This window comes from Lissotriton vulgaris, chromosome 7, assembly GCF_964263255.1.
Source record: "Lissotriton vulgaris chromosome 7, aLisVul1.2, whole genome shotgun sequence".
NCBI lineage: Eukaryota > Metazoa > Chordata > Amphibia > Caudata > Salamandridae > Lissotriton > Lissotriton vulgaris.
Window position 1 is genome coordinate 467,275,553 of NC_141695.1, and position 25,768 is coordinate 467,301,320.

General features: G+C 43.7%; 1 protein-coding gene across 3 annotated transcripts in view; it reads left to right on the forward strand.

The window, feature by feature from the left end:
- LOC147701882 (sulfotransferase 2B1-like) overlaps positions 1-25,768 on the forward strand; it is a 365,039-nt gene that overhangs the window by 136,343 nt on the left and 202,928 nt on the right. For all 3 annotated transcript variants that reach the window (XM_086930512.1, XM_086930514.1, XM_086930513.1), the window contains one exon: positions 20,867-20,996. In XM_086930512.1, coding sequence (XP_086786638.1) covers positions 20,867-20,996 — 130 coding nt within the window. The remainder of the gene's footprint in view (positions 1-20,866; positions 20,997-25,768) is intronic.

Consider the following 25,768-nt stretch of genomic DNA (forward strand, 5'->3'; position numbering starts at 1 on the left):
GCACGATGATGATGCGTGGCTCCGGCCGCAAAAGCTATGCCCCCTGGGAGAGGTAGTCCGCTGTGGCAGGTTAATGGAGGTTACTGAAGGTAAAAACAGCCGCGATTGCGGTGTGACCAGGCCAGTAGCAAGTGGCCTGTGACAGGACGTCCCGCACCGCGGGAGGCCTATCAGTGTTTTAAGCGCCAGCTGGCCCGATGACAATGCGCGGCTACTGCCGCGAAAGCTATGCCCCCTGGGAGAGGTAGACTTCAGAGGGCGTCCGCTGTGGCAGGTTAATGGAGGTAACTGAAGGTAAAAACAGCCGCAATTGCCGCGTGACCAGGGCAGCAGCAAGTGGCTAGCATATAATGTGGCAATATCAAGTGTCAATAGTATCATATTTTGGTCCCACCTGACATCATATAAACGCTTTAAAAAGTCCGATGAATCTGTTATGTGGGATGGAAGTGTTCCCACAAATATATATATGTGATACAAATTAAAAAAACATTAACTAAATATCAATTTACATAAGTACTATTCATTAAAATAATTAATTATGAATTAGTAAATAGTTGCTTTCAATTATTATTTAATTGTCTTCCCACCCTATACTCCTACAAACCTAGCAGGCTGGACTTAAAATATAGCTTGAAAATTAAGTACTCCACAATTTACATATTTAAAATTAATAAAATAAGTAATTAACAATCAATAAATTAATTGTTTATTAATGGTTACTTAATTAACTTCCCAGCCTAGACCTCTACACACCTAGCTGCCCACAACTAAAATATCAGTACAATAAATCAGTATTCTATACTTTACATAACAGAAATCAATTACATAATTATTTAACAATTAAAGAATTAATTGTTACTTTATTATTACTTAAATAACTTCCCAACCTATACCCCTACAAACCTAACAGCCAGCAAATAAAATATAATAAAAATAAATCTATATTACATAATTTATATAATACATTTTCAAATCAAATATTTAACTAAAATGTATTAAATATTTCATAATTATTTTAACTAATTAACTTCCTCCCCTATCACCCTATAGACCCAACAACCCACTACAGCACTATAAATTACTATGAAAAACGAAGTTCAAAATCACTTAAAACGACAAGCTAATTTTTTGAAAAACAAATAACCTTTATATAAGCTATAGTAACACATATAATTAACATATCAACTAAAACATATTCAAATAAGCATACAAATAACTTTTTTAACTACTTTATTATTGCACTGATAATAAAAACACAGATATTATTTAAGACAATATTACCTACCTAAAAAAATTATATTCTTATCAACGATATTTGTGCATCATGATATTTATGTCTCACCATATTTATTTTCTGATATTTTTGCCTCTTAATATTTTTAAATCGTTATTTTGTCCACAAAACTTCGAAATAGGGCTTTGGTGCTCATCTTATAAATTCAGATATTCAGCTTCCAGTGGAACCATATATTCAAACTGTTAAAAACATTTTTTACATGCAGACATGTCATTTTATTTCGGGGAACATCCTTTACAACGCAACTTTTACCACGCAGTGCCTTTACGACGCAACTTTTACAACACAAACCATTACAACGCATTGCGCTGGGGGGCGCTCTAGGATAGGGAATATGTTTAATGTACTATCCACGGGGACTGGAGTTGGAATAGTAAATTAAACTATTCACTATCCAGCGCCCCAAAGCACTATGGCATGCGTTGTAAAAACCACGTTGTAAAGGCATGCGTGGTAAAAGCATGCGCTGTAACATCATACATCCTTTTATTTCATTTAGAGTTAATGTATATTCTGTTCTTTCGGTGAGGGGTATGGGTTTGGGAAGGAGAATGTCCAGACGCCACCAACATCAAACACTCGCCATTCAGTTTTATAATTTTTAGGCTTTAGGTACTGTTTTTCTATTATGTTTGCACCCTGTCATGACCATCATTATTTTCAAAATAGAAAGGATGCATTTTGCCTGTTGAACTAGACCATTTGTATCTCTCCAAACCCCCTCAGCTTGTTCATCTATCACCCCTGGTACACAGATGCAAACAGGAAAAACAATTAAAATGTTTCAAAGTGAGCTTCTTCAATTTTTATTCGAACTGGAACTGATCACATGTCACTGCCCCAAGTAGACTATTGGCCCAAAATCCACTCCTTCCAGAGGATAAAAAATAGTTTGTGTCCTATGTAGCCTCTCCACTGCTATCCATCACTACAGACTAGTCAGCCCACTGCAGTGGATTGTAAATCACAAATTACACACACAAAATTGTACAAAATCCTATAGTTTCAGTACTTAATTAAAGGCATAAACCCCACCTCCTTCCAGGCAGTGGTGGCTGCTCTGACACAAAAGTGATTGAGCAGGGCATGCGGAAGGGGGAATAAAAATAAATAAATAAAAAGGCACTTACCTGTCAGCCACTGCCTCGGTGCTCTTCAACACCTCTCCTCTTGACTCCCAGCAGTCCATGCAAGGCTTCCAGCCCCCATGCCAATCACAGCGTTGGCCACATGCTGGCAATGCATGAGAGTAGTGCCATGCTTGTCCTGAGTGGGCTGGTCTAAAGCTCAGTTAGTGCATGGGAGCCTCTGCTTGTTCTCCACCTGGCTGTGCAGCACAGTTCAGGTTGGAAAGATTTAAGTGCTTTTGATGGTTTAAACGTACCAAGACAGCTGGCCAAACAGTCATGCGCACTTGCAGCAGTGCCCACCACTCTTCCCCCACAGTTGCAGATGCTGTCTATCAGCATAGCTTGGCCCGCTCTGCTCTTGACTCAGCTCAGCGTGGAAAAATAAAATGATAATAACCTGTGTCATTATCATTTGATTTTTAATTTTTTTACTGCTGATAAAGCTGTGGGGCGACACTGCTCTGCCTTAACGGAGGAGCAGCCGCTGTTCCCAGAAGTATCATAGGTTTGCCTATCCCAAGAAAATGCATAATCTATAAATCGCATTACATTAAGTGGCTCAATAAGTTACCGCACTGTGTAGCATTAATGGGAGAGTACTGAACAGACCCCTATTACTAAGATATGGGGCTGTTTTTCTCTCACCCTGCGCTGGTGCACTTTTGGCTTCCTTGCGCCAACACAGAATTTTGCACCAGTGTGCAAGGGTATGTCTGTGATGCTCAGCATAGATTTTGTACTGTAAAGATAACCTTACAGTACAAAATAGTATGCCTAAGTACACACACTAGGAGCGTGGGCTGCTACAATGGCCTAGATGCCTTTTCCATTCGCTCCGGCTGCATTGCCCAGGATCCTACACAATCCTGCCCATAAACATGCCTAAAATGCCCTGGAATTTGTGTGGAGTCACCCTGTCCCACTTTTGATCCAGTGGGGGCTCTGGGTGTGTCCCACTTGGACTTGTGGCATGAGAGGAAGGCAGTGGACCTGGTCAGACCCTCGCCTGAGTGCACAGAAAACCCTGCAGCATTGGTAGGAGCTCGCATCAGTATAGAAGAGTCCCGAGTCCCATGTGGTGAGCGAAGGAGTCACTACCTCACTCCCAGAGCCATAGTTTCTCCTGCCGCTGCTGAGGAATCCTCTTTGGACTGAGCGGCAAGAGCCAGAGGGAGGGGGTAAGGGCAGCCATGTCACAGGCCTACCCTGCCCCCACGGCTAGTGGGAGATCCGATATTTGCAACACAACACGGGAGGCCCTCACAAGAGGCTGACTGAGTGCCACCTCCCGCAGTGCAATATTCCAACTGGGTGGAGCATAGGAATGTAAGGGTCAGGTCCTAGGCCCCTATTCGCTACTATCTGGAGCATGCCCAGGGCACGTGTCCCCGGACTCTTTTTTAGACAAGGTCACCTGACCGGTGACACCTGTGTTGTATGGGTGTTTGGTGAGTGTCGAAGTAACCCTTCAAGGTCCCAAATGCATTGCATGGGTGAAACTGCTATATGCTCAGCCAGTGGCACGTGTGTACTGGATGCCTAGTATTGAAGGTGAACCGGCTGCAGAGGAGAACCAGACAGGGATGCCCCCTGTCTCCTTTGTTGTTCGCCCTGGAAATAGAATCAGTGACATACAGGCTGTAACAGGCTGTAACAGATGTTACAGGGGTGGGGAATTTAGGTGGGACAAACAACTCATCTAGTATCTATGTACAAGAATGACACTATGGTATAGTTACAACAACCAGACATTTCAGCCATGATGCTATTGAATATAATGAAGGAGTTTGGTGAGCTTTTGGATCTGCATGTCAACCATTAAAGTCTGCATTGTTCTCGCTAGGGCAGCTGAAAGGAATCGAAGATGCTCGGCTTCCGGAGTTGGGAATACTCTGGAGCACTGATACTGTGCGGTACCCGGGCATGCATATTGCCTATGTGACACAACAGTTCCACACTCTAAATATGGGGTGGGTGCTTCTGAACCTTAAACCATCCATTAAATTCTGGAACACTCTATGGTTCTCCCTGAAGGGACAGAATTCCCTATTCAAAATGATTGTCCTGCCTCTATGTACTGCAAGGAACCATGTACAATACTACTGGGGTGTATTTCAAGAATTAGCCAAGCTCCTTGTAGACCTGGGCGGGGAGACGGTGTAGGATATGATTTGCCTCACTGCAGTTAAAATGGGATAGGGGAGGGATGGAGGTATCTGACCTCGAACTGTACTATCTTTTGTCTCACTTACAACACGCTGTACGCTGGTTTGATGGTGAGCCAACTGGGATAAGTTGCTTCCTGACAACTCAACAGGAGGTATATACTTGGGGCTCCTACTTATGTGCAGTTATAGAGTGCCTGGGACGATGCAGCATGCAGCATGTCTGGTGTTCCAACTGTGGAAACAAGCAGTGTGGGTGGTGCTCTGCAGGGCCCCATATGCTCTGGAGCTGGAGGTGTAGCAGGTCTGAACATTTGCCCATGTAGCTCGTACCATGACAATTACTAGCTGGCAGGAGGGAGATGCACCACCTTAGGCGATCTATACTCATTGGGTCGGTTTACTACTGTTAAGGAGGCCTCTGAGACATTTGGTCTTGTTGTGCAGCGTTTTAGGCTCAGAGTGAATTTTCCAGATTCATGCCCTCATATAGGTTCAATTCTCATTGCCCTTATATAGGCATAGAAATCAATCCCTTATTTAGACATAGCCCATGCAGACCAAATACAGGCATGGTTACTTCCATCCGTACCAAACGTCAAAACGGTTACTTGGAAAATCGGCTTAAGCAGTGGGGGAACTTCCCCTCGCTTGAATATTGATTTGTCCAAGAACTCATGTACTTTGCAAAGAACAACTATTCCCTAGGGGTTATTTCCTGACGTTATTATGCCCGACTTTAAGTCAATATATGGCATTCCTAAACACCTTCAAGGTATACATATACCTTCACTTGCTATAGCAAACTGCGGTGGCTCAGACCAGTTCGACTATCTACTTGCCCGACGCAGCTCACTACAGCAAGTGCCGAAGAAAGCCGACCCTCCTGCGGATGCACTGTTCAAGAGGCAGCCTTTCTCTCGCCGGGGAAATCGAGTCCTGAGACAGAGATACCAGACCTCCTTCATTCTAAACCATAGTATGGAGCTGATTAGAACCTAGAGAAACCTTTGTTAGATTCTAGGCAAAAACAACTAAACCTATGCTACGCAATACTTACTTCTTCCCGCGTATTAGACTTAGGTTAGGTACATTGGGGTAGGCGTATTTAGAAGCACCAGTTGAGTATTTTTAGTCAATGTTATTTATGTATGCATTTGTATATGGCTTAGAAACCATACAATGCTTTTACTGTATTATTTTATAATACTATTCTCGCTGTACGCATTATACTTTGCAGTCTGCTTAACAATTGTAGCAGTTCACTTCTCTTGTATGAGAAAGAAGACTGTTCAATAAACCTTTTTATTGAAAACGCCTGTCTCTCTATTTCTCTACAAACTCTGTTGAAACGAAGCATGCACGATTGACTTAGTGAATTACTTATCTACTGTTTCCGCGACTCTTGAGATGTTTTTCTTATTCTTGGGAAAAAAAGTTGTCATGTTTATGCAGTAGTCATAAACTAATCTCTTCTCGTGAATTCGAGAACGTTTCTATGACCTTTGAGCTACCTGGCACTCACTATTAAGTTTAGTATATTCGATAGAGACCTGGTCGACTTCAGTTAATCAATCAATCAATCAATCAGTAACTTGTAAAGCGCACTACTTACCCGTGAGGGTCTCAAGGTGCTGAGGGGGGGTGGCTGCTACTGCTCGAAGAGCCAAGTCTTGAGGTGCTTCCTGAAGGTGAGCAGGACCTGGGTCTGTTGCAGCTGGGTGGGGAGAGTGTTCCAGGTTTTGGCGGCGAGGAAGGAGAAGGATCTGCTGCCAGAGGTGGTTTGTTGGATGCGCGGGACAAGGGCGAGGGCGAGGCTGGCGGAGCGGAGCTGGCGGGCGGGGGTGTAGAAGCTGAGTCTGCTGTTCAGGTAGGCTAGTCTGGTGTTGTGGAGTGCTTTGTGTGCGTGGGTGAGGAGCTTGAAAGTTATCCTCTTGTTGACAGGGAGCCAATGCAGGTCTCTAAGGTGGGGGGTGATGTGGCAGCATCGAGGGATGTTAAGGATCATGCGGGCGGAGGCGTTCTGGATGACTTGCAGTAGTTGTAGGTGTTTGGCCGGGACTCCTGCATAGAGTGCGTTTCCATAGTCCAGTCTGCTGCTGACGAGGGCTTGGGTCACCATTCTTCTGGTTTTGGTCGAGATCCATTTGTAGATTCTGCGAAGCATGCAGAGGGTGTTGTAGCAGGAGGAGGAGATGGCGTTGACCTGTCTTGACATGGAGAGGGAGGAGTTGAGGATGAATCCTAGGTTAAGTGCATGGTCAGTGGGTGTTGGTGCTGTTCCCAGTATTGTCGGCCACCAGGAGTCGTCCCAGGCAGAGGGGGTGGGGCAGAGGATGAGGACTTCCGTCTTGTCCATGTTCAGTTTCAGGCGGCTGTTCATCATCCACTGGGCGACTGTCTTCATTCCCCCATGGAGGTTGTTTTGGTGGTGTGCGGGTCTTTGGTGAGGGAGAGGATGAGTTAGGTATCATCGGCGTAGGTGATGATGTTCAGGTTGTGCTGGCGAGCCACTTGAGCGAGGGGGGCCATGTAGACGTTGAACAGAGTCGGGCTGAGGGATGAGCCCTGGGGTACGTCACAGATGATGTCACTGGCTTCGGATCAGAAGGGCGGGAGACAGACTCTCTGGGATCTGCCGGAGAGGAAGGACGTGGTCCAGTCCAGGGCCTTCTTCTGGATTCTGGCTTCTTGGAGGCGTGTCATTAGTGTAGGGTGGCAGACCGTGTCAAAGGCGGCTGAGAGGTCCAGCAGGATGAGGGCTGAGATTTCGCCGTTGTCTATTTGGTGCCTGATGTCATCTGTGGCAGCGATGAGGACTGTCTCGGTGCTGTGATTTTGTCTGAACCCGGACTGGGATGGGTCTAGGATGTTGTTGTCCTCGAGGTGACGGGTCAGCTGCATGTTGACGATTTTCCCGATTACCTTTGCCTGGAAGGGGAGCAGGGAGATGGGGCGGAAGTTCTTGAGGTCTTTGAGGTCCGCCTTGGGCTTCTTGAGGAGGGCGTTAATTTCTGCGTGCTTCAAGCTTTCTGGGAACATCGCTGAGTTGAAGGAGATGTTGATGATCCTCCGTAGTTGGGTTGCGATGGTCGCGCCAGCTTTGCTGAGAACGTAGTGTGGGCAGGGGTCTGTCGGAGATCCAGAATGGATGGAGCTCATGACCTTGCGTGTTTGTTCATCGTTGATGTCGGACCAGGCGGTCAGCTGGTTGCTGCGGGTGGCGATCGGGTGGGGTCTGTTGCGGTCCGGGCGGTTGAGGCGTTGAGGCTGTCAAGGATATCGGTGATCTTGCGATGGATAAAGGTGGCCAGTGAGTCACAGAGATCTTGCGAGGGTGGGATGTCGTTACTGTTGGCGCTGGGGTTGGAGAGTTACTTCACAATGTTGAAAAGTTCTTTGCTGTTGCTGTGAGTTGTTGTCTAGTCGGGTTCTGAAGGACGATCTCTTGGCTGTTCTGATGAGGTGGTAATGTCTGCGGATGGCATCCTTGTGGGCTGCGTGGCTGTTTGGTGTGCGATCATGGAGCCATTTCTTCTCTAGCTTTTGGCATGTACGTTTAGAGGTCTAGAGTTTCTCGGTGAACCAGGCGGCTTACTTGCTGTGGTGGTTGCTTGGGGTTTCTTGACCGGGGCGAAGGTGTTGGCGCAGTCATTGATCCACTGTCTGAAGCTTCGGGCGGCAGCGTCTGTGTCGGTGGGTGGGTTCTGGGTGAGGGTGTCGTTCAGCTGGTCTTCGCTGACTTTGCTCGAGTAGCGGCGCGACAGCAGTTGGGTGCGGTGGTGCGTGGTTGGTTTCTTGAAAGTGAAGTGGGTGCAACGGTCGTCGGTCCAGTGGAGTTCGGTGGTGTGGTTGAAGGTGATGTGGGAGCTTGTGGAGAAGATGGGGTCGATCGTGTGGCCGGTGGCGTGGGTGGGTTCAGTGACGAGTTGTCGGTGGCCGAGATTGGCGAGGTTGTCGATCAGGGTGGCAGAGTTGGAATCGTTGTTGTTCTCGAGGTGGTAGTTCAGGTCCCCGAGGAGGATATAGTCCATGGAGGCAATTGCGTGGGTGCTAGCGAGTTCTGCGATAGTCGCTGAAGACGGTTCAGGGTCCAGAAGGTCTGTAGATGAGAGTACCTCTGAGGGTGGTGTTGTGGTCGTTGTGTATCCGGAAGTGAAGGTGTTCGGCGGAGTTGAGGGAGTCGTCTGCGAGGGTGTGACCCTGTAGGGTGGACTTGTGAACGATGGCTATTCCTCCTCCTGTCCCGTTGGTGCAGTCTCTGCGGGAGATTTTGTAGCCATTCAGGATGGCAATGGCAACGTCAGGTGCCGAGGCGTCATTCCACCAAGTCTCGGTCAGGAAGGCAACATCTGGTGCGGCGGTGTTGAGCAGGTCCCAGAGCTCAACGGCGTGTTTGTGTGCGGAGCGAGTGTTCAGGAGGATGCAGTGGAGGTGGTTGGGTCGGGTCCTAGTAGGTTTGGTGGTACTGGACAAGGATACATAGAGGGGCGAAGGAGGTTTCTACCAATGCACAATGTAAGCTTGCTCAATACAACATTGTACCTCTCACACACCTCTCGCCTAAGTGGATACATTCCATATACCCCTTTAAACACCTGGGATGCACACACTGTGGGTACTCGCCAGCAGACATTCTGCATGTCGTGTGGAACTGTTCCCCGATTGTCTGTAACCATGACGAGATCCTAGGACACATCCATAACAGTGCCTACTGGGATTGGTCACATATCATGTAATATGTGACATCTTCAGCAGTGGATTGCAGGTGCATGAGTTATAGTTAGTACAACTAACTGTAACAGGGGAATTTCAATGGTTGTATACGAGTGAAATGTCCAGCTAACTTTAACACCCCTAAAAACCTATGTTTTTTTCAGTGATTTTCTAAGGTTTTTTAAATGCTAATTCCTAACTATAACACCCCTAAAAACCTATGTTTTTTTCAGCGAATTTCTAAGGTTGTTTTAAATGCTAATTTCTAACTATAACATGTCTGAAACCTTTGGTTTTTTCAGTGAATTTCAAAGGTTTTGTAAATGACAATTTTTAAATGTATTTATTGTTATTTTTATTTTGTTATACAGATTTTCTTTATTTTTTTAAACAGTTTATTCTTAGATATTTTATTTTTTATTTACATTATAATTACATTATACATTATATTACAAATAATACGTTCTCAGAATGAATTACTTTAGTTTAAATACTTTGCAAATAGGCAATAGACTTTTAAGTACAGTAGTTACAGTTGTTGCAATGGGCAACTCAATTTCAAACACAATGCAACTTTGAGGTCAATGTGAATTTCTAGTTAAATGCAATTAATTATTTTTTGGATTACTTTCCTAACCACAGCACTGGATCCTAAATGCAGTCCTGAGACATCACCTGTAAACAGCTGAGTAAAAGCGTTTTGGTTACAGTAGTGATTTTTAAGGAATGTTATTGCATTTTAAAAGAGGAAACCTTTTCACATAGAATCACCAATTTTATCCTATAGGAGGAAATTCATTTATCAGGTCAGTAGTGTTAACGTTACTTTTTCTTACTCAGTGGTGGATCCTGGTTCCAGCACGGGTGCATCTCCTGTAAATAGTCGAAAGAATGAGTTTAAGTCATACAGGCAATTTTTAAGGAATATTTATAGTTTGTGAAAATAGACATTTAGAAATGTTTTTGGTGAGATGAGAACCAGACAACGGATTCCTATGGAAGGAAATAAAAGTTACTGGTAAGTACGGTTAGAATTACTTTCCAGGATCAGCACTGCGCTCAAAGAAGCAGCACTGAGGCCACTCCTGATAACAGGTGAGTAAATCGGAATTCGTAATGCTTCTGATTTTATAGGAATTTTTTAAAGTTCAAAATCTCAATACTTAGAACAATTTCCTAGTGAAACCAGTCAATGTTAGCCTATAAATCAACACTTAGACACTTTTCTGCTGAAAACCACACAATGGTTTCCTATGGAAGGAAATACAAGTTACTGGTAAGTAAGCTTAGAATTACTTTTCAGGGTCAGTGCTGGGCTAAAAGATGCAGCGCTGGGTTCTCTCCTGATAACCAGGTGAGTAAATTGGAATTTGTAGTTCGGCTGATTTTAGAGGAATATTTGTACGTTTCAAAAATCAACACTTAGAAACTTTTCTGCTGAAAACCACAAAATGGATTCCTATGAAATGAAATACAAGTTAATGTAGGTACGCTTATAATTACTTTTCAGGGTCAGTGCTGGGCTAAAAGATGCTGCACTGGGTTCTCTCCTGATAACAGGTGAGTAACTCGGAATTTGTAGTTCGGCTGATTTTCGAGGAATATTTGTACAATGGTGAAGGAAGGGGGCGGGACCTGAGGTGACATGTGTTGAAACAAGCCTGTGGCGCATTTTAAGTTGTAGGATTAAGTGCCCTTGGAATCTGAGGTCCCCTGGGGGCCAACTAGTCCACCAGGTACCTCTAGTATTCACCAGGGGACTGAGTTGCAGAGAGGTGTTCAGAGGCCACGCCCCTTTTTACGACACTCTGTATCTCAGCTCCGTGGTGCTTACTAGAGGTACCTGGTTGGCTAGTTGGTCCCCAGGGACTCTCAGTATTGACAAGGAATTAATTCCCCAACTTAAACCGCACCACAGGGCGTGTTTGCACACATGTGAACTCAGGCCCCGCCCCCTCCCTTCACCACTGTGCAGACACACCCTGTGACGCGTTTTAAATTGGGGGATTAACTACCCTTGAATACTGAGGGTCCTTGGGGTTCAACTAGCCCACCAGCTATCTCCAGTAAGTGCCACAGAGCTGCGTTGCAGAGAGGTGTAAAAAGGGGCATGGCCTCAGAACAACTCTCTGCAGCGCAACCCCCTGGCACACACTGGAGGTACCTGTTGGGCTAATTGGCCCCCAGGGACCCGCTTTTTTCAGGGGCAATTTGTCCCCCCTCTGCAAATGCACCAGGGTGCGTGCTTTCAGAGTGGTGCAATAAGGGGGCGTGGCCTATGGCCGCAATCCCACTTTTTTAAATATTATTTTTTAAGTGGGGGACTCTATAGCCCCCCCATCTTTTTTCTAATTTTATGTCCTTGGGGACCCCATGCCCCTGGTCCTGCCCCCAATTTTTTTATTTCTCACTAAAACATTGGGAAGGGGGTCGTGTGCCCCCCCTCCTGAGGCCATATTCTGCCCCGGGGACCCCACCCCCAGGGCATGGATCTTTTCTATTTTTATTTTCTATTAGGAGCGGGGCTGCCTTTCCCCCATCCTGTGGCCACTTATGTCCCGGGGACCCCATCCCCCGAGGCCAGCCCTTTTTTCTATTATTTAAATGTTCCTTTTGGGGAGGGGGCCGCGTGGCCCCCCTCCTGGGCCACTAATAATCCCCAATCCCCCCACAGTCCCGCCAACTCCCCGCCTGCTGCGGGAGCCAGCATTGCTTTTCCATATGGGGAGAAGCTAACATGATGAGCCCAAATGGAAAAGCAATCTGCTTTGCTTCATTGAGGCGAGAGCAGGTTTCCCTGCTCTCGCTTCAATGAAGCAAAGCAGTTTGCAATGGCAGGGTGGGAGCTGCGAGGCTCCCGCCCTGCTATTGCAAACAGCAGTGTTCCAGAGGTGGGCATCCCGGAACACTGCAGGAGCCGGCCCTGATGGGTGGTGATGCCCAGGGCAATCCAGGGTACCAGGAGGGGGGCCACATGGCCCCCTCCCACATTTTTAAGAAGCCCCAGGGGTGGTGCTCCCCCGGGGCTGGGGGGGCCAGAAAGCCCCCCACCCATTTCTTAGAAGCCTCGGGGGTGGAAGTCCATGGGGCTGCGGGGGGCCCGTGAGCCCCCCGCAAATATTAAATTCGAGCCCCAGGGGTTGGCGGTCACTGGGAGGGCCTCAGAGCCCCTCACCCATTTCTAAAAAGCACCAGGGGTGGTGGTCTCTGGGGCTCCGGGGGGCCCCGTGAGCCTCCCGCATACATTAAATTAGAGCCCTGGGAGTGGCAGTCCCAAAGGGCTGGGGGGCCTCATAGCCCCCCAGCTAATATTTTAAAGCCCCGAGGTTGTGGCGGTCCCCAGGGCTGGGGGGTCCTGAGAGCCCCCCTACCCATTTTGAACAAGCCCCAGGGGGTAGCGGTCCCCGGGGCTGTGGGGGGGCCGTGAGCCCCCCGCATATATTAACTAAGAGCCACGGGGTGGCATTCCCCGGGGTAGTGTGTGGGGATTGGGACCCCCCACACTATTTCTTTTAATAATTCCCCCGGGATTTACCCCCCCGGGGGCAAATTAAAACATTTAGCGTGGGAGACTGCTTTTTTTTGTGCATCCCGCGATTTAAAAATATATATATATATTTTTTGGGCCCTGAGCAGGCCTAGGGAGTTAGGGTGTGTCTACCCTGCCCCCTTTTCGCGTTTTGCAAAGTTTTTTCTTTGGTTTCTTGTGCCTCAGTTCTACCATAGCACAAGATGGCTGCCAACATTTCCTGATTTGGAGTGTTGACAGCCAATTAAAATACAGCTCCTGCACGGCAGGCTGCGCTTAGGATACGCTGATAGATACACAGATCCAACGCGCCCATAGATATATAATTGACATTAACTGTCATTTTCTCAGGAACTACTGAACTGATTTACACCAAATAAGCAAAAGGCACGAGTCTGAACGAAGGACTACCTCTTTGCCAAATTTGGTGTAATTCCATTCAGCAGTTCGGGCTGTAGCTGCTGCTAAAGGTCCTATGGGAAATTGCATGGGGAAAACGCGTTTTGGGACCCCCCCTTTTTTCTCAGCTCCCCGTTTGATGAATAATTGTGAAATTTTCAGGATAGGAGCGGACCGAAGCTGGGCAAAAGTTTTGAAAATGTTGCACAGATTCGTCAATCAGCACCAAAGTTATTCCAATTAAAATGTTGTGGATTTCCTATGGGTAATAGGTTCTAACTATAACTACCTACTGGCGACCGCCAGTATGTAATATGTATATATATATATGTGATATGTGTGATTTGTGTGTGTTTATATATATATATATATATATATATATATATATATATATATATATATATATATATATATATATATATATATATATATATATATATATATATTACCTACTGGCGGGCACCAATAGGTAGCTATAGTTAATACCAAGTTACCATAGGTAAATGGAAACATTCTATTCCCAAGAACGTTGGTGCCAATTGACAAATCTTCTTGAAATGTTCAGAACTAAATATTTGTTGAGATCAGCTGCTATGTTGAAAGTTAGGAGCTGATTCGTCAAGGGGGGGGCAGAGAAAAAGGGGGTCGCAAAACTTGTTTTCTTTATGTTAATTTCCATAGGAAACTTTAGACAAGGCTACAGGTCCAACAGGTGATCGGAATTACCCCCAAATTTGGCAGGGAGAAGGGTCTTTGTCTAAAAAAGAACGATTTGGTGTAAATTCGTTCAGTAATTTTTTAGAAATATCGAATATTACAGCTATCGATATTTGGGAATTTTGACATCTGATTGGCTGAGGCGTTACGAGCACAAGCTTGTTGCTGACTGGCTGCGAGTAGTGCGAGCGGTGTCAGCCAGGAAGTGTTGGCCGCCATTTTGTGATTCTGTTGAAGCAAGTAAGGTGAAAAAAGGGGGAAAAAAGTGGGGAAAAGTGGTAAATAGGAGGGTAGGAGCACTGTAACCTCTGTGGGGTGTTTAGGGTGTGCTATAGAGGGGGTGCCAAGTGAAGTATTTACCCCTACCGGTGAGTAAGTGGTGGGCTACAGAAATTAAGTGAGGTATTGAGTAGGTCTGATGCGGGTAAGGTGAGCTGCTGCGGGACACGGGGAATAAATCGTGAGCCCAAATTGTGTATCTTATGCTGTAAAGTCATGTGCCATGGCTGCTGCACTACAGTTGTGGAAGTAGTGTCCGGATGTGTTTATAACTACTAGGACGAACTACTGACCCGTACTGGTATGAAAGTCCTGGGGTATGGAATATATGTGAGGTATCATCTAGAGTCTCATGCTTCTAAGCTGACCTGCTGCTGGAGTCGGGGATTAAAGTGTGAGCCTAAACTGTGCATCATATGCTTTGAAGTCATGTGCTTGGCTGCTGTGCCACATCTGTGCAAGTAGTGTCAGCATGTAGTTATAGCTACTTGGATTAACTTTTGTTTAGAACAGTGTAGCTTTTGTATGGTGCTTAGGTGGTGTTGTATACGGAGTGGGAAGGTAAATCAATTTGGTATTTGTAAAGCGCAAACTACTCACCCCTATGGGTGAGGAGAGCTGGGGATCAAAGCGAGAGGTCTGTGCTGCAAAGTGAGATGGTCTGGCTGCTGCGCCACAGCTGTGTGGAGAATACATTTTGGCGAGGGTGCGGGAGTTGGTGTTATATGGCCCTAAAATAGCGGGCCTAAGTTGTAAGTTATAGGGTGGCTCTAAAAAGAGCCCTTGTGTTTCCCTGATCTGTGAAGTGTACTCCATCACTTCTGTATATATCCGCCATATCAAAACGTACATTGTTGTTGTATACGGACCCCATTTTGTTGTCTCTGAGGTATGCAGAGACAGCTTTGTTGACTTTTTTCAGAGATTTTTCAATCTGAGGACAAAATTGCTTAGAACATTTCCACTTCTGTCTTTGGCATATATTGGAATATGCAAAGATAGTTTGAGGCAAAAGTAACATCAATTGTCCAAAGGTGTCCTTCATAAGCTTTTCCAAACCTACCCAAGTCAATGTGCCTAGATCGTTTCCACCACAGTGCACAATCATGAGGTCAGGATGTTGGAGAAGCAAACAGGTTTTCACCAAAGGCAACAATTGGTGCCACTTCAGTCCTCTCTGTCCAAACCATTTAATGTCCACATTTTGTAAACCTAGGTCTAAGTCAGTACGTCTCTGTTCTACATACCTCTTGCACCAGAAAACATAGCTATGTCCTATGACATAGCTATGTCCTATGATCCACACTAGCATTTTGAAGGTATGGCTGGAAGGTATGGAAAGACGTCTGTAGCTCATGCAGTTCCTTCATAGAATAGGAGATATGTTGAAAGATGGGGAAATAGTTTCTTTTCGCATACAAAACGGTACCTGATTAGGGTTCACGTTCGTTTTGTGGAACAGAATCTTTGTGATTGTGAAAAAGCAGTGTGCACGTGGAGTACAAAATATAGGATAAAATTTGCTCAACTCGAATTTAAAACAATCGTGAACTTTTAACCTGCACGTGCCGCTAAATGTTCGAGAAAATGTTGCAAAAAATATTGTTAGGTTTAAAAAAAATTATGAACTTTTAACCTCCACGTGTTGTAGAATGTTCTAGAAAGAGTGTTGATAGAATATGTTGCATTTCTGACTTTGATGTGTACTTGAATTTTTAAAAAACTATTGATATGAAAAAGTAGAAAGACAGTAATAGAGAGATTTTTTGAAAGCTAAAAGAATCAAGGAACTATTATAATTTGTTCTTGATTACCTACTGGCGGTCGCCAGTAGATAGTTATCACTGTTAACGGTTTGAAAGTGGGGTGTTGCTCAGAGTGGCTTGGTGGTGATATGATATGGTGCTACACTCGGATATGAAACCGAGAGTCTAAACCATGAGGTCATTGCTGTAAAGTGATGCAGTCTGGTGTTTGCAGCATATGTGTGCAAGTAGTGTTACTAGGCGTTTATACCATGCAGGGAGTTGGAAGTGAACTACTGACCTCTACTGTGTGTTGATAGAATACCAGAAGCGGGAAGCGAAGTAGTTACACCTACCGGTGTGAAGACTTGGGGATGAAACCGAGCTGATTGCTGTAAAGTGATGGGCTCTGGGCGCTGTAGGATACTAGCGCTGAAGTATAAGTGTGTAAGTAGTATTAGTAGGCGTTTATAGTATATATGGAGTAGGCAGCGAACTACTCATCCCTACTGGTGTGAAGACTCGGGGATTAAAACGGGACCCTATATTGTGAGCTCACTGCTGTAAAGTGATGTGCTCTGGGCGCTGTAGCAAACTTGTGGAAGAAGTGTTAGTTTAAGCTTATACAATATAGTAAGTGGGAAGCAAAAGTCTCATGGATGAAACCATGAGCTCATTGCTGTAAAGTCATGTGCTCTGTGTAGTATTCCATTGTAAGTCATAGTTAAATGTTAGTATGTAATTCTACTAGAATTTAAAGGGCATATTATCAAGGAACAGCATTAAAATTAGAACCGCTTTAGCAGCAGGAAATGGCCGCTAAAACAGCGATAATGGGCTTCATATTATGCCGTAGAGAATTCCAATAGAAGCTCATGTTAACACGAGAACATGGGCTTCTATTGGAATTCTCAACGACATAGTATCAAGCCCATTATCGCCATTTAAGCCGCAGTTTCCTGCTGCTAAAGCGGCAATAATTTTAATGCCGTTCCTTGATAATATCGCCCTCAGTTTGTAATGTTAGAATGTAGGGCTGTCATGAGGGGGACCATGCAGAGGTTGTACATGGTGCTGGATTAGACAGTTGCTTTGCTGCCTGCTCCAGTTGGTGGTTGTTTCAGGTGTCTTGTTTTCTTGTAATAAATCTAATTATTGGATCCACTGCTGTCTGCCTCTTCACTACATACATTTGGTGACGAGCGGGAGAAGGCAAAAAGAAAGCACCACTCACCAATATTTCAAAATTGCTTGCGTTGTGCTGAAGACCCATTTTCTTCGTGTAGCTGTTTTTACTCATGCCAGGGTCGTCGGCTCATTGAACTATGTCATCTGACTTCTGGTAGGATTTTTAAAAAAAATTATTTTGTGCTTCCTTTGCTTCTTCGCTACATTCTGGTCACTGTACTACACGTGTGTATGCGTTTATACTAACAAATGCATCATGGTAGTAGGGAGGACGACCTCTCAGGCGCAGCTCATACAATGTCCCTGGGTGTGCATTCGCTGGACATTTGTGTTTGCTATTAGAGGGTGGTACATGGCTTCTACCCTGTGATAGCAAATTCTTGTTTGACTACTTGAAACGAGAGGAGGAAAACCTCATATCGCTGTAATAGGGGGGACACTCCCCAGGTGGGTGTGTTCCGCTGTAACAGAATTAAAAAATATTGTCATTGCACGTGCTGAAAAATCACACAGCTCCCCATCACAAGGTGCTACTCCTGCTCACTCTTTCGCCGTCCAAATAAACAGAGGCTTTGTATTTAGTACCTTGGAAAATCCCGGCCAATGATTTTTTCATAGAATGTGAAATGGCTTTACACTAAACCCACTGCAAAGATTCATTGAAGGGGCTTCCAAGATTCATTGAAGGGGCTTCCTCTTCGATATTTCCCCTTTTACATATGCTATGAGACAGTGACGCCCTTATGTGCTTGTTAGTATTGCTTGGTCTTGAGACGTTAATGGCCGTCATCAGAAAAAAAGGAATTATAGAGGGGGCCAGGGGATGACTATGTTGTTGCATGCTCTGAACTCAATTTATATGTGGAGGGAATCATCATTACCCTAAAGAGGCCTAGGTGCTCAATGCCTGAGCTCATCTTTTTCTCCTTAATGCTGATGAGCATGAACCTTCACCTGTAGATACATCAATTATTACCGCCGATATATCAGACTTGTGGACTGACAGTGGACTTCTCCTGGTTTTTCTATGTTATATAAGAAGGCCTCATGAAGTGCAACAATTTTACCTCATACCATCAGGGCTTCGCTAGATTCCTGGGTCACAATCTACAAGTTGCTAGGTATTGCCAGGTACATCCACAAGGCAGGCTGCTATAGCATAATGCATGGATAGTTATGAGGTAGAGATGAGTTACCAGCCAGTGTGGTCCCCCATGGAGTTAATCTTATCAAGGACATATTAAAAGGTGAGGGCCTGAAATCTTTTGATACCCTTTGCAACAAAATTCATCTACCTTCTCAAGAATAGAAGTATAGACAACTTGTTAATTGCAAATGAGACAGGCTAGCTCCAGGTTCATTTATGCCCTGAAACATTAATCTTGTCTTATACGATAAGGTACGTAAGTACTTGGCAGTCTGGGCTGTATAGCACACTGATCATGAAGCTATTCTCTAAGCAGAACATGACTCCCAACAGCATTTGCAAACCCAACTATCAGTAAAATATACGGAGGCCAAATGATCTTCACTTCTGAAGGTGCAGGACAGGATGTTTTGGGAGATGCTCTTCAAGTTTACCTACTACAAATGTAGGTGCTGATGAAACTTCATATGAATTGTATCTACCTATGCTGCTACAATAACTTTAATTAGAAGCTGATTTACATGCCATTAGTGCCATATCATGAGCAATAGACTTTAGGGTTTAATGAAAGAGCATATAATCCACATTTGTAAAGCGCACAATCACCCGTAAGGGTCTCTAGGCGCTGGGGGCCGTCGGATAGATTAAGCAAGCTATTGCCCAGAGTCACATGATGCTGGGCTAATCCGCCGCTGGGTATTGAACCATGATCCCCAGATTCCGGAGTCAGTCGCCCTAGCCGTGGTGCCACACCTCTCCCTCTGGCATGAGCAGATATAAACGATTTCCATGCCACAGATTCTAGACTACACTTTAATTGCCTTGCCAAAAGAGATTACATCGAAACACATGTTGACTGATGGGTAAAACATCATTTTTGTTTTATCTGGATTGAGTAGAACCTAATAACATCAATAAAAAAGGAATTGATGAAAACAGGAGGTTTTGTTTAATAAGTTCCAAAGGGTGACAATAAGCAGCAACAAGAAGTAACAAGAAGAATACACGTTGGACTTTAATGGTTGTTGATGGAATTAATTTAAAGTTGTTTTCATTGTGTCCCCCAACCTGTCTCTGCATTAATTTAGACTTTTTTCCTAGGGTATCATTTTACTTGTTTTGTAATCATTGAGGATTCATTAACTTCTGGATAAATCAGTTCTACTCAAGACTCCTTAACATATCTTAACCCTGACTGACACATTTGTTTTTTGCATACGTGTAAAGTTAAGTTCATATAACTAGAGGTTTAATTTAAATATTAATCGGATTTGCCTGAAAATAAATACATTTATGAATACCGCTTCCTGCTGTGGGATTCGGATTTATTCACTGTGTACTTGATTCTTTACACATGTTTTTTTTTCCTTCAATATTTACTTTTGGAAACTTTAGCCAACACGTGTTTCTCAATAATCTACCACACCAGGGTAAGAAGCCTCATCTGACACAAGTAGACTCATCCCCACACTCTCCTGCTACCTTTACCAGTGTCCCAATCCAACCTTAGGGACAGCCAGCCAGAACTAAGCCCTGATAAAGACCCAGTGATAGTCTTTAAAAAGGGAAAACATGTATTGGCTAAATTATCCATACATAATGTTTCAAGAATGAAAGTTGCATGTAAAAAACAAACAATACGTAAAGAAAGAAATGCACCATGATTAAAGCAGCTTGCACAGCAGCATGATGTCTTGACAAGTGCCTTTATTATCAACCAAACTTGAAGATATATTTGATTTGAACCGTTGTTTGTATGACTTGGAATCCAATGGACTCTTGGACTTCTTTCATGATTCAGAAATGTTTTTCAATTGAGTATGTATCAACGTATGATACACCTGGAATCCTCTGCACCTAAAGTTCAATTTAAAAATAATACAAATCCAATTGTATGTAATTAGGGTAACTGCAAACTAAGCAGGACGCATGTTTCACTTACTTAGCATCGATCACCCTTAAGTGGTTAACACTGAGATAGGGTCCACATTTCTATACCTTACTTTACATACAAAGTCAAATACAAGATTTCATGATATGATATTTTTTAAGCTAATACCCACGTAGTCACCTCCATTGACTTTAGAAAGAAGTCCACATAGGAAATCCTTCTCAAACAATATTCACTTATTTTCCATGTTACTTCTTTCACGATTGCTGCTTCAGAACTGCCTGTAAAATATATGTGTTTCAACCAGTTTCGAAAATTGTGCTATAAATTTGATCATGTTCATGTGCTTGGGAGATAGGACAATCAAAGGCAGATCCTTCCACGGTGTTAAGTTGCGACCATGGTATTTACATCCCAGGTGTTTAGACTCACCAAATGTTTTCACCTTTAAAACGTTTTTGTTATATTTTGAGATTATGATTCCTGGATATAGCAATATTTTGTAATGAGGTGACTTGTTTTTTATTCTTTAGTCATAGATATACATGTAATTTTACAAGCAAATAAACGTGATTTGTTATAATTTTGATTTACGTGAAAGTATCATTATAATGTGCGGTCTATACAGACAGGTTTGATGTTTCCAATTTTTGCTTTCAGCTTATTTACACTGCAAGGAACCCGAAGGACATGATGGTCTCGCTATATTACTTTGCCAAGATGTCGAGCATTTACGATGATCCTGGAAGTTTTGAGCAGTTCCTGGATGCCTTCTTGGAAGGCGCTGATTGTAAGTATAGGAAATAAAGGGCTATGCCAGAACCGAAAAACAGCCTCTGCCTTTGGGATCAATGAAGAGATGAACTTCAACCCATTGGAGATTTCTAGTGTAGCCTGACGTAGGGCCACAAGGCTTACTCTTAATGGGAATTTAATTTTAATTAATTAATTAATTATTGTTTGAGCTTGTAAAGCGCACTGCTACCCGTAGGTTTCCTGGCGCTGTATAACGCTGGGGAACCCGTGCAACATCACGCCCATTGTTGAATAAAATATCCGTAATGGGTATTGTAATGTTAACAATATTGATACTCAAGAGTGGTCTGTTGTATGTTTGTGGTGGATACCTAAGCATGCACCGCATTTTATTACTTTGTTGTGACAACAGAATATGTCGGGAAAGATACCCTTTAGTACTATATATGATTTATTTTTGATTCTGCTTAAGAATACAAATATTTTTGGGAAAACATTTTCAGAATGCTTAATATACAAACATTGCACATTCTTGATATGGATCTTGAAAAAACATTCTGTGTTTATATGGAGCAAAGTTTGTGCAGCCATTAATTCTGTGTTACGTTTTGATCACTCTTTGGAGAATACAAAGTGACAATAGGTATGATGTGTAGTTAGCTTTCAAAATTAATTATTTATTTATTTATTTATTTATTTATTTATGCAATTTTATATAGCGCGGACTTTACCCGAAGGTGTCAGAGCGCTTCACAATAGGAACAGAAAAGATACAAACTGAGAACGTTACACGAGCAACAGATTGCAGAGGCATTCGTTATGTTACATACGGTAAAGTGATAATTGTGAACAACCAAGAATACATGAGGTAGTAAAAATTGTGAGAAACCAAAAATACATGAGGTAGACAAGGTAATTGTGACACTTGTGAGCAAACAAAATACATGAGGTAGTAAAAATGTGGGCTACCAAAAATACATGAGGTAGTAAAAAGTGCTCAGGAGGGAAAAGTGACAAGTGTGCAGGCTACAAGAGAAAATAGAGTATAATTTGTGGTATAATACTGCAGTATATGTTACACACTCAAGCACAAGAACAAACGATTACGTAGGCAAAAGTAGCACTTGTGCAAGTATCAAAGGTAAAAAGCCTGTGAGAGGAAGCAAACCGTGTGTTACAGGGGCAAAGTGGTGAGTGCAAGTTGCAAGAGGGTACCAAACACAAGTACATGGATAATACTGCAATAAAAGGCAAACACTCTAACCGCAAGAACACACTGGGAAGGCACTTCCATGGACATGAGAAGTAGAAATTATCAGTAGTGGGAGATCTTCCTACAGACAGAAGAGAGTTACTTTTGGAGGTGTCTCTGGAGGAGGAGAGCTTTGAGGTCCCTTTTAAAGGCCTGGGAGGAGGCTGTGGTCCGGAGCTGAGGCGGCAATGAGTTCCAGATTCTCACTGCGTTGCCTGAAAATGATTGGGCCATCGTTCTTTCCTTCTTGAAAGTGGGAGGTTCAAGCAGTAGATTCTCCGCATTGCGTGAAGGTCTAGAACCTCCAGAGAGTTTCAGTTTATTCGCCAGGTAGAGAGGAGAAGAGGAGTGCAGGGCTTTGTGGGTGATACAAGCGGTCTTGTAGATAGCTCTAGCCTCCAAGGGAAGCCAGCGGAGGGTAGATAACATCGGTGTGATGTGATCGCTTCTTTTGGCCCCATAAATGAAACGAGTTGCTGAGTGGAAAACAGACTTAAGTGGGGACACGTGGGATTTGGGGAGGCCAGTAAGAAGAGAATTGCAGTAGTCGAGTCTGGAGAGGACCAGTGCTTGCACCAGGGTTATAAGGTCCCGCTCCGCGAAGAAGCGACGGATTCCCCAAAGAAGGCGCAGTTGGTATCGAGCTGATTTCGCAATGGAATTGATGTGGGGAATTAGATTAAGTTTTTTGTCTAGTATGACACCAAGGGATTTGGCGCTGTCGACAATGATGGGTTTATTGTTTAGTAGATTCATCTGATCCATCCATGATTGAACCGGGGGAGGAGAGAGTGAGGAGGAGAAGAGGAGGAATTCAGTTTTGGAGGGATTCAGAATCAGTTGATGAGTTGACATCCAGTTTTGAATGGAGTTGAGAGTGGAGCTTAGGATGGAAAGATCGTGAGTAGAGGCAATCTTGAGGTAGAGTTGAGTGTCGTCAGCATAAAGATGATAGTGAATCCCGGATTTACTTAGGAGATTTCCCAGTGGTTCTAAATAGAGATTGAACAGTGTGGGAGCAAGTATCGAGCCTTGGGGAACACCTTGACCTACCGCCACAGGAGGTGAAAGACTGTTCGCTATTTTGATCATTTGGGATCTGCCAGAAAGGAAGGATGCAAACCATTTAAGCACAGTGCCCTCCATGCCCATTCTCTGTTGAAGAATATTGAGGAGGGTATTATGATTGACAGTGTCAAAGGCTGCGGAAAGGTCAAGGAGAATTAGCAGACAGGACCCCCCTGAATCGAGTATCCTCAACGCGTCATCAACCACTTGCAGTAGGGCTGTTTCAGTGCTGCAGTTTTGGATGAAGCCGGACTGACAGTGGTCTAGAAGGTCATTGTCCTTGATATGACAGGAGAGTTGTTTTGCTACACATCTTTCTGTGATCTTCGCCAGAAAGGGAAGGTTAGTGATGGGGCGGAAGTTGTTGAGGTCATTCGCATCTGCAGTGGGTTTTTTCAGAAGAGGGGTGACCTGCCCAGTTTTGAAGGAGGCAGGAAGGGAGCCTTGCCAGAGGGAGAGGTTGATCAGAGTGGTCCAATAGGAGAGGGAATGGGTATAGAAGTCAATGGCAATGGCACTGGGGATAGGGTCAAGAGAATGGTTGGATGGCTTCGTTTCTCGTATGCACTTGAGAAGGGCATCTTCAGATATAGGGTCAAAGCTCTGCCAAATGGCTAAGGATTTGCGCTCCTCTGGAGGGGTAGGATGAGCGACCTGATCCACAAGTGATTTCACTTTTTCATCAAAGAAAATAGCAAAATCCGCAGCTCTCTTTGTAGAATCATCCACCTTGGAGGTTGGGGGAGAGCCGTTAGGCATTTTGATGAGATCAAATAGTTTTTTGGGTCTATTTTTGGCGGAATCAAGGAGGGTTTTGAAGTGTGTCGCTTTCCCAAGGAAGATGTGCTTGTGGTACTTGGATCTTGCTGAGCGAAGCTTGGCCAGATTGTCGGAGGAGGGCACTTGCCTCCATTGTTTCTCCATTGTTATTGTGCAATTAAAAAGGTTCAAACTGGAGCGGTCTGGCAAATTACTTATTGACCATATGTGAGTTTGCCTTGGGCACCTTAATGTTTAGGATGGGGTGGTATGAGCAAACAATAATTGCGCAAAGTTTTAATTGAAATAGGATTCAAGTAAATAAAGTTCCGACCATCCAACAGTGAGGACATTGCTAACGCTGTTCGACCCTGCTATACATTATTCACAGAAAGTAATCAATAGAAGTTGTGGCCCCATGAAAAGAGTAGGACCTTCTTCAACTAAAGTGCAGTGGTGTGCGGCACATGTGTGAGTCTATTTATTAGGTCTGCAAATCCTAACCATTTTAAAGACTCTATTGGTCTTACACGGCAAACAGGTTTGAAGTGAGGCACAAGCCCTAGCAAAATGGCAACTATTTAGCGACGAACATAGCCATTTATAAAATCAGGCTCCTCATTTAGGTGTGGCAGTATTTCCTTTCTTGATTACTCCTTGTGAGCTACAGATCGTATACAGTCCAACAGAGGCAAATAAGAGGCCGCATCTTTTCTGTGTCATTATTTATTTTAATGCTACAATTTAAAAGAACATTTCAATAAAAGTACCCATTTACTCCACTGCTTTGCTGGCAACAACTTTTAAATTTGCATAGATGTAGTGGGATGGATGTTCATCTGTGTTTGGAACAGTTTATGGCTGTGAGACCTCAATTGAAGATGTGCCTGTGTAAATTAAATGAGCAATATTGCATTTTTTGATTTACATTAAGCATGTGTTAAAGGCTTTGTTTGTTGTAATCAATCCGTTTGTGTGACTTCTAGTGCAAGGTTGTATCGAGTCTACTGTTTGGGAGAGGGGTTAACATCCTTCACACTTCTTATCAGCTCAGTGTGCAGTGCAGAGACATACTCTTTAGTTTTCCTGGAAGCAAGATGCGCAGTTCATTTTGTATTCATGTTACTCTTTTAATGTAGCTTTTTAATGATGATAGTTCACATGTTGTGAACATAATTCCAAATAGAAACAGAGGGCTTTTCAGTCAACATTTTAATGCCACCATGATCAATTCAAAATCGAGGTGCTGCACATAGAATAGTATTGCATGTATGTGAGAACCGGCTCCCAATGATTTCCTCAATCACAATATCTTGTGCACCCTAGATTTTAACTTAGGAAGTCCAGCTATGGAATCTCTCGTTGATCTAATGGCAAGAAACAACCCTCCCCATCTCCATCAATAATTTAACAGAGTAGAATTGAGATTTAGAAACTGGGACTACTGAAGAACTGAGTTCAGAATTAAGGTTAACAGGTTTATAACAGAATGATTCATAAAACGCTACAGAAAAAATGCATTTCTAGCCACGAATGTCCAGATACAGAATCCCAAAGTCATAATAAGCAATCTAGGGGCAGATGTATCAAGAGACCGTTTTGTGAATCCTAAATAGCGATTTTTTGCAAATCGCTATTTAGAATTCGCAAAAAGGTATGTATGTACAAAATCGCAAATTTTTTGCGATTCCTTATTATTCTTTATTTGCGAATACGCATTTTGCGAA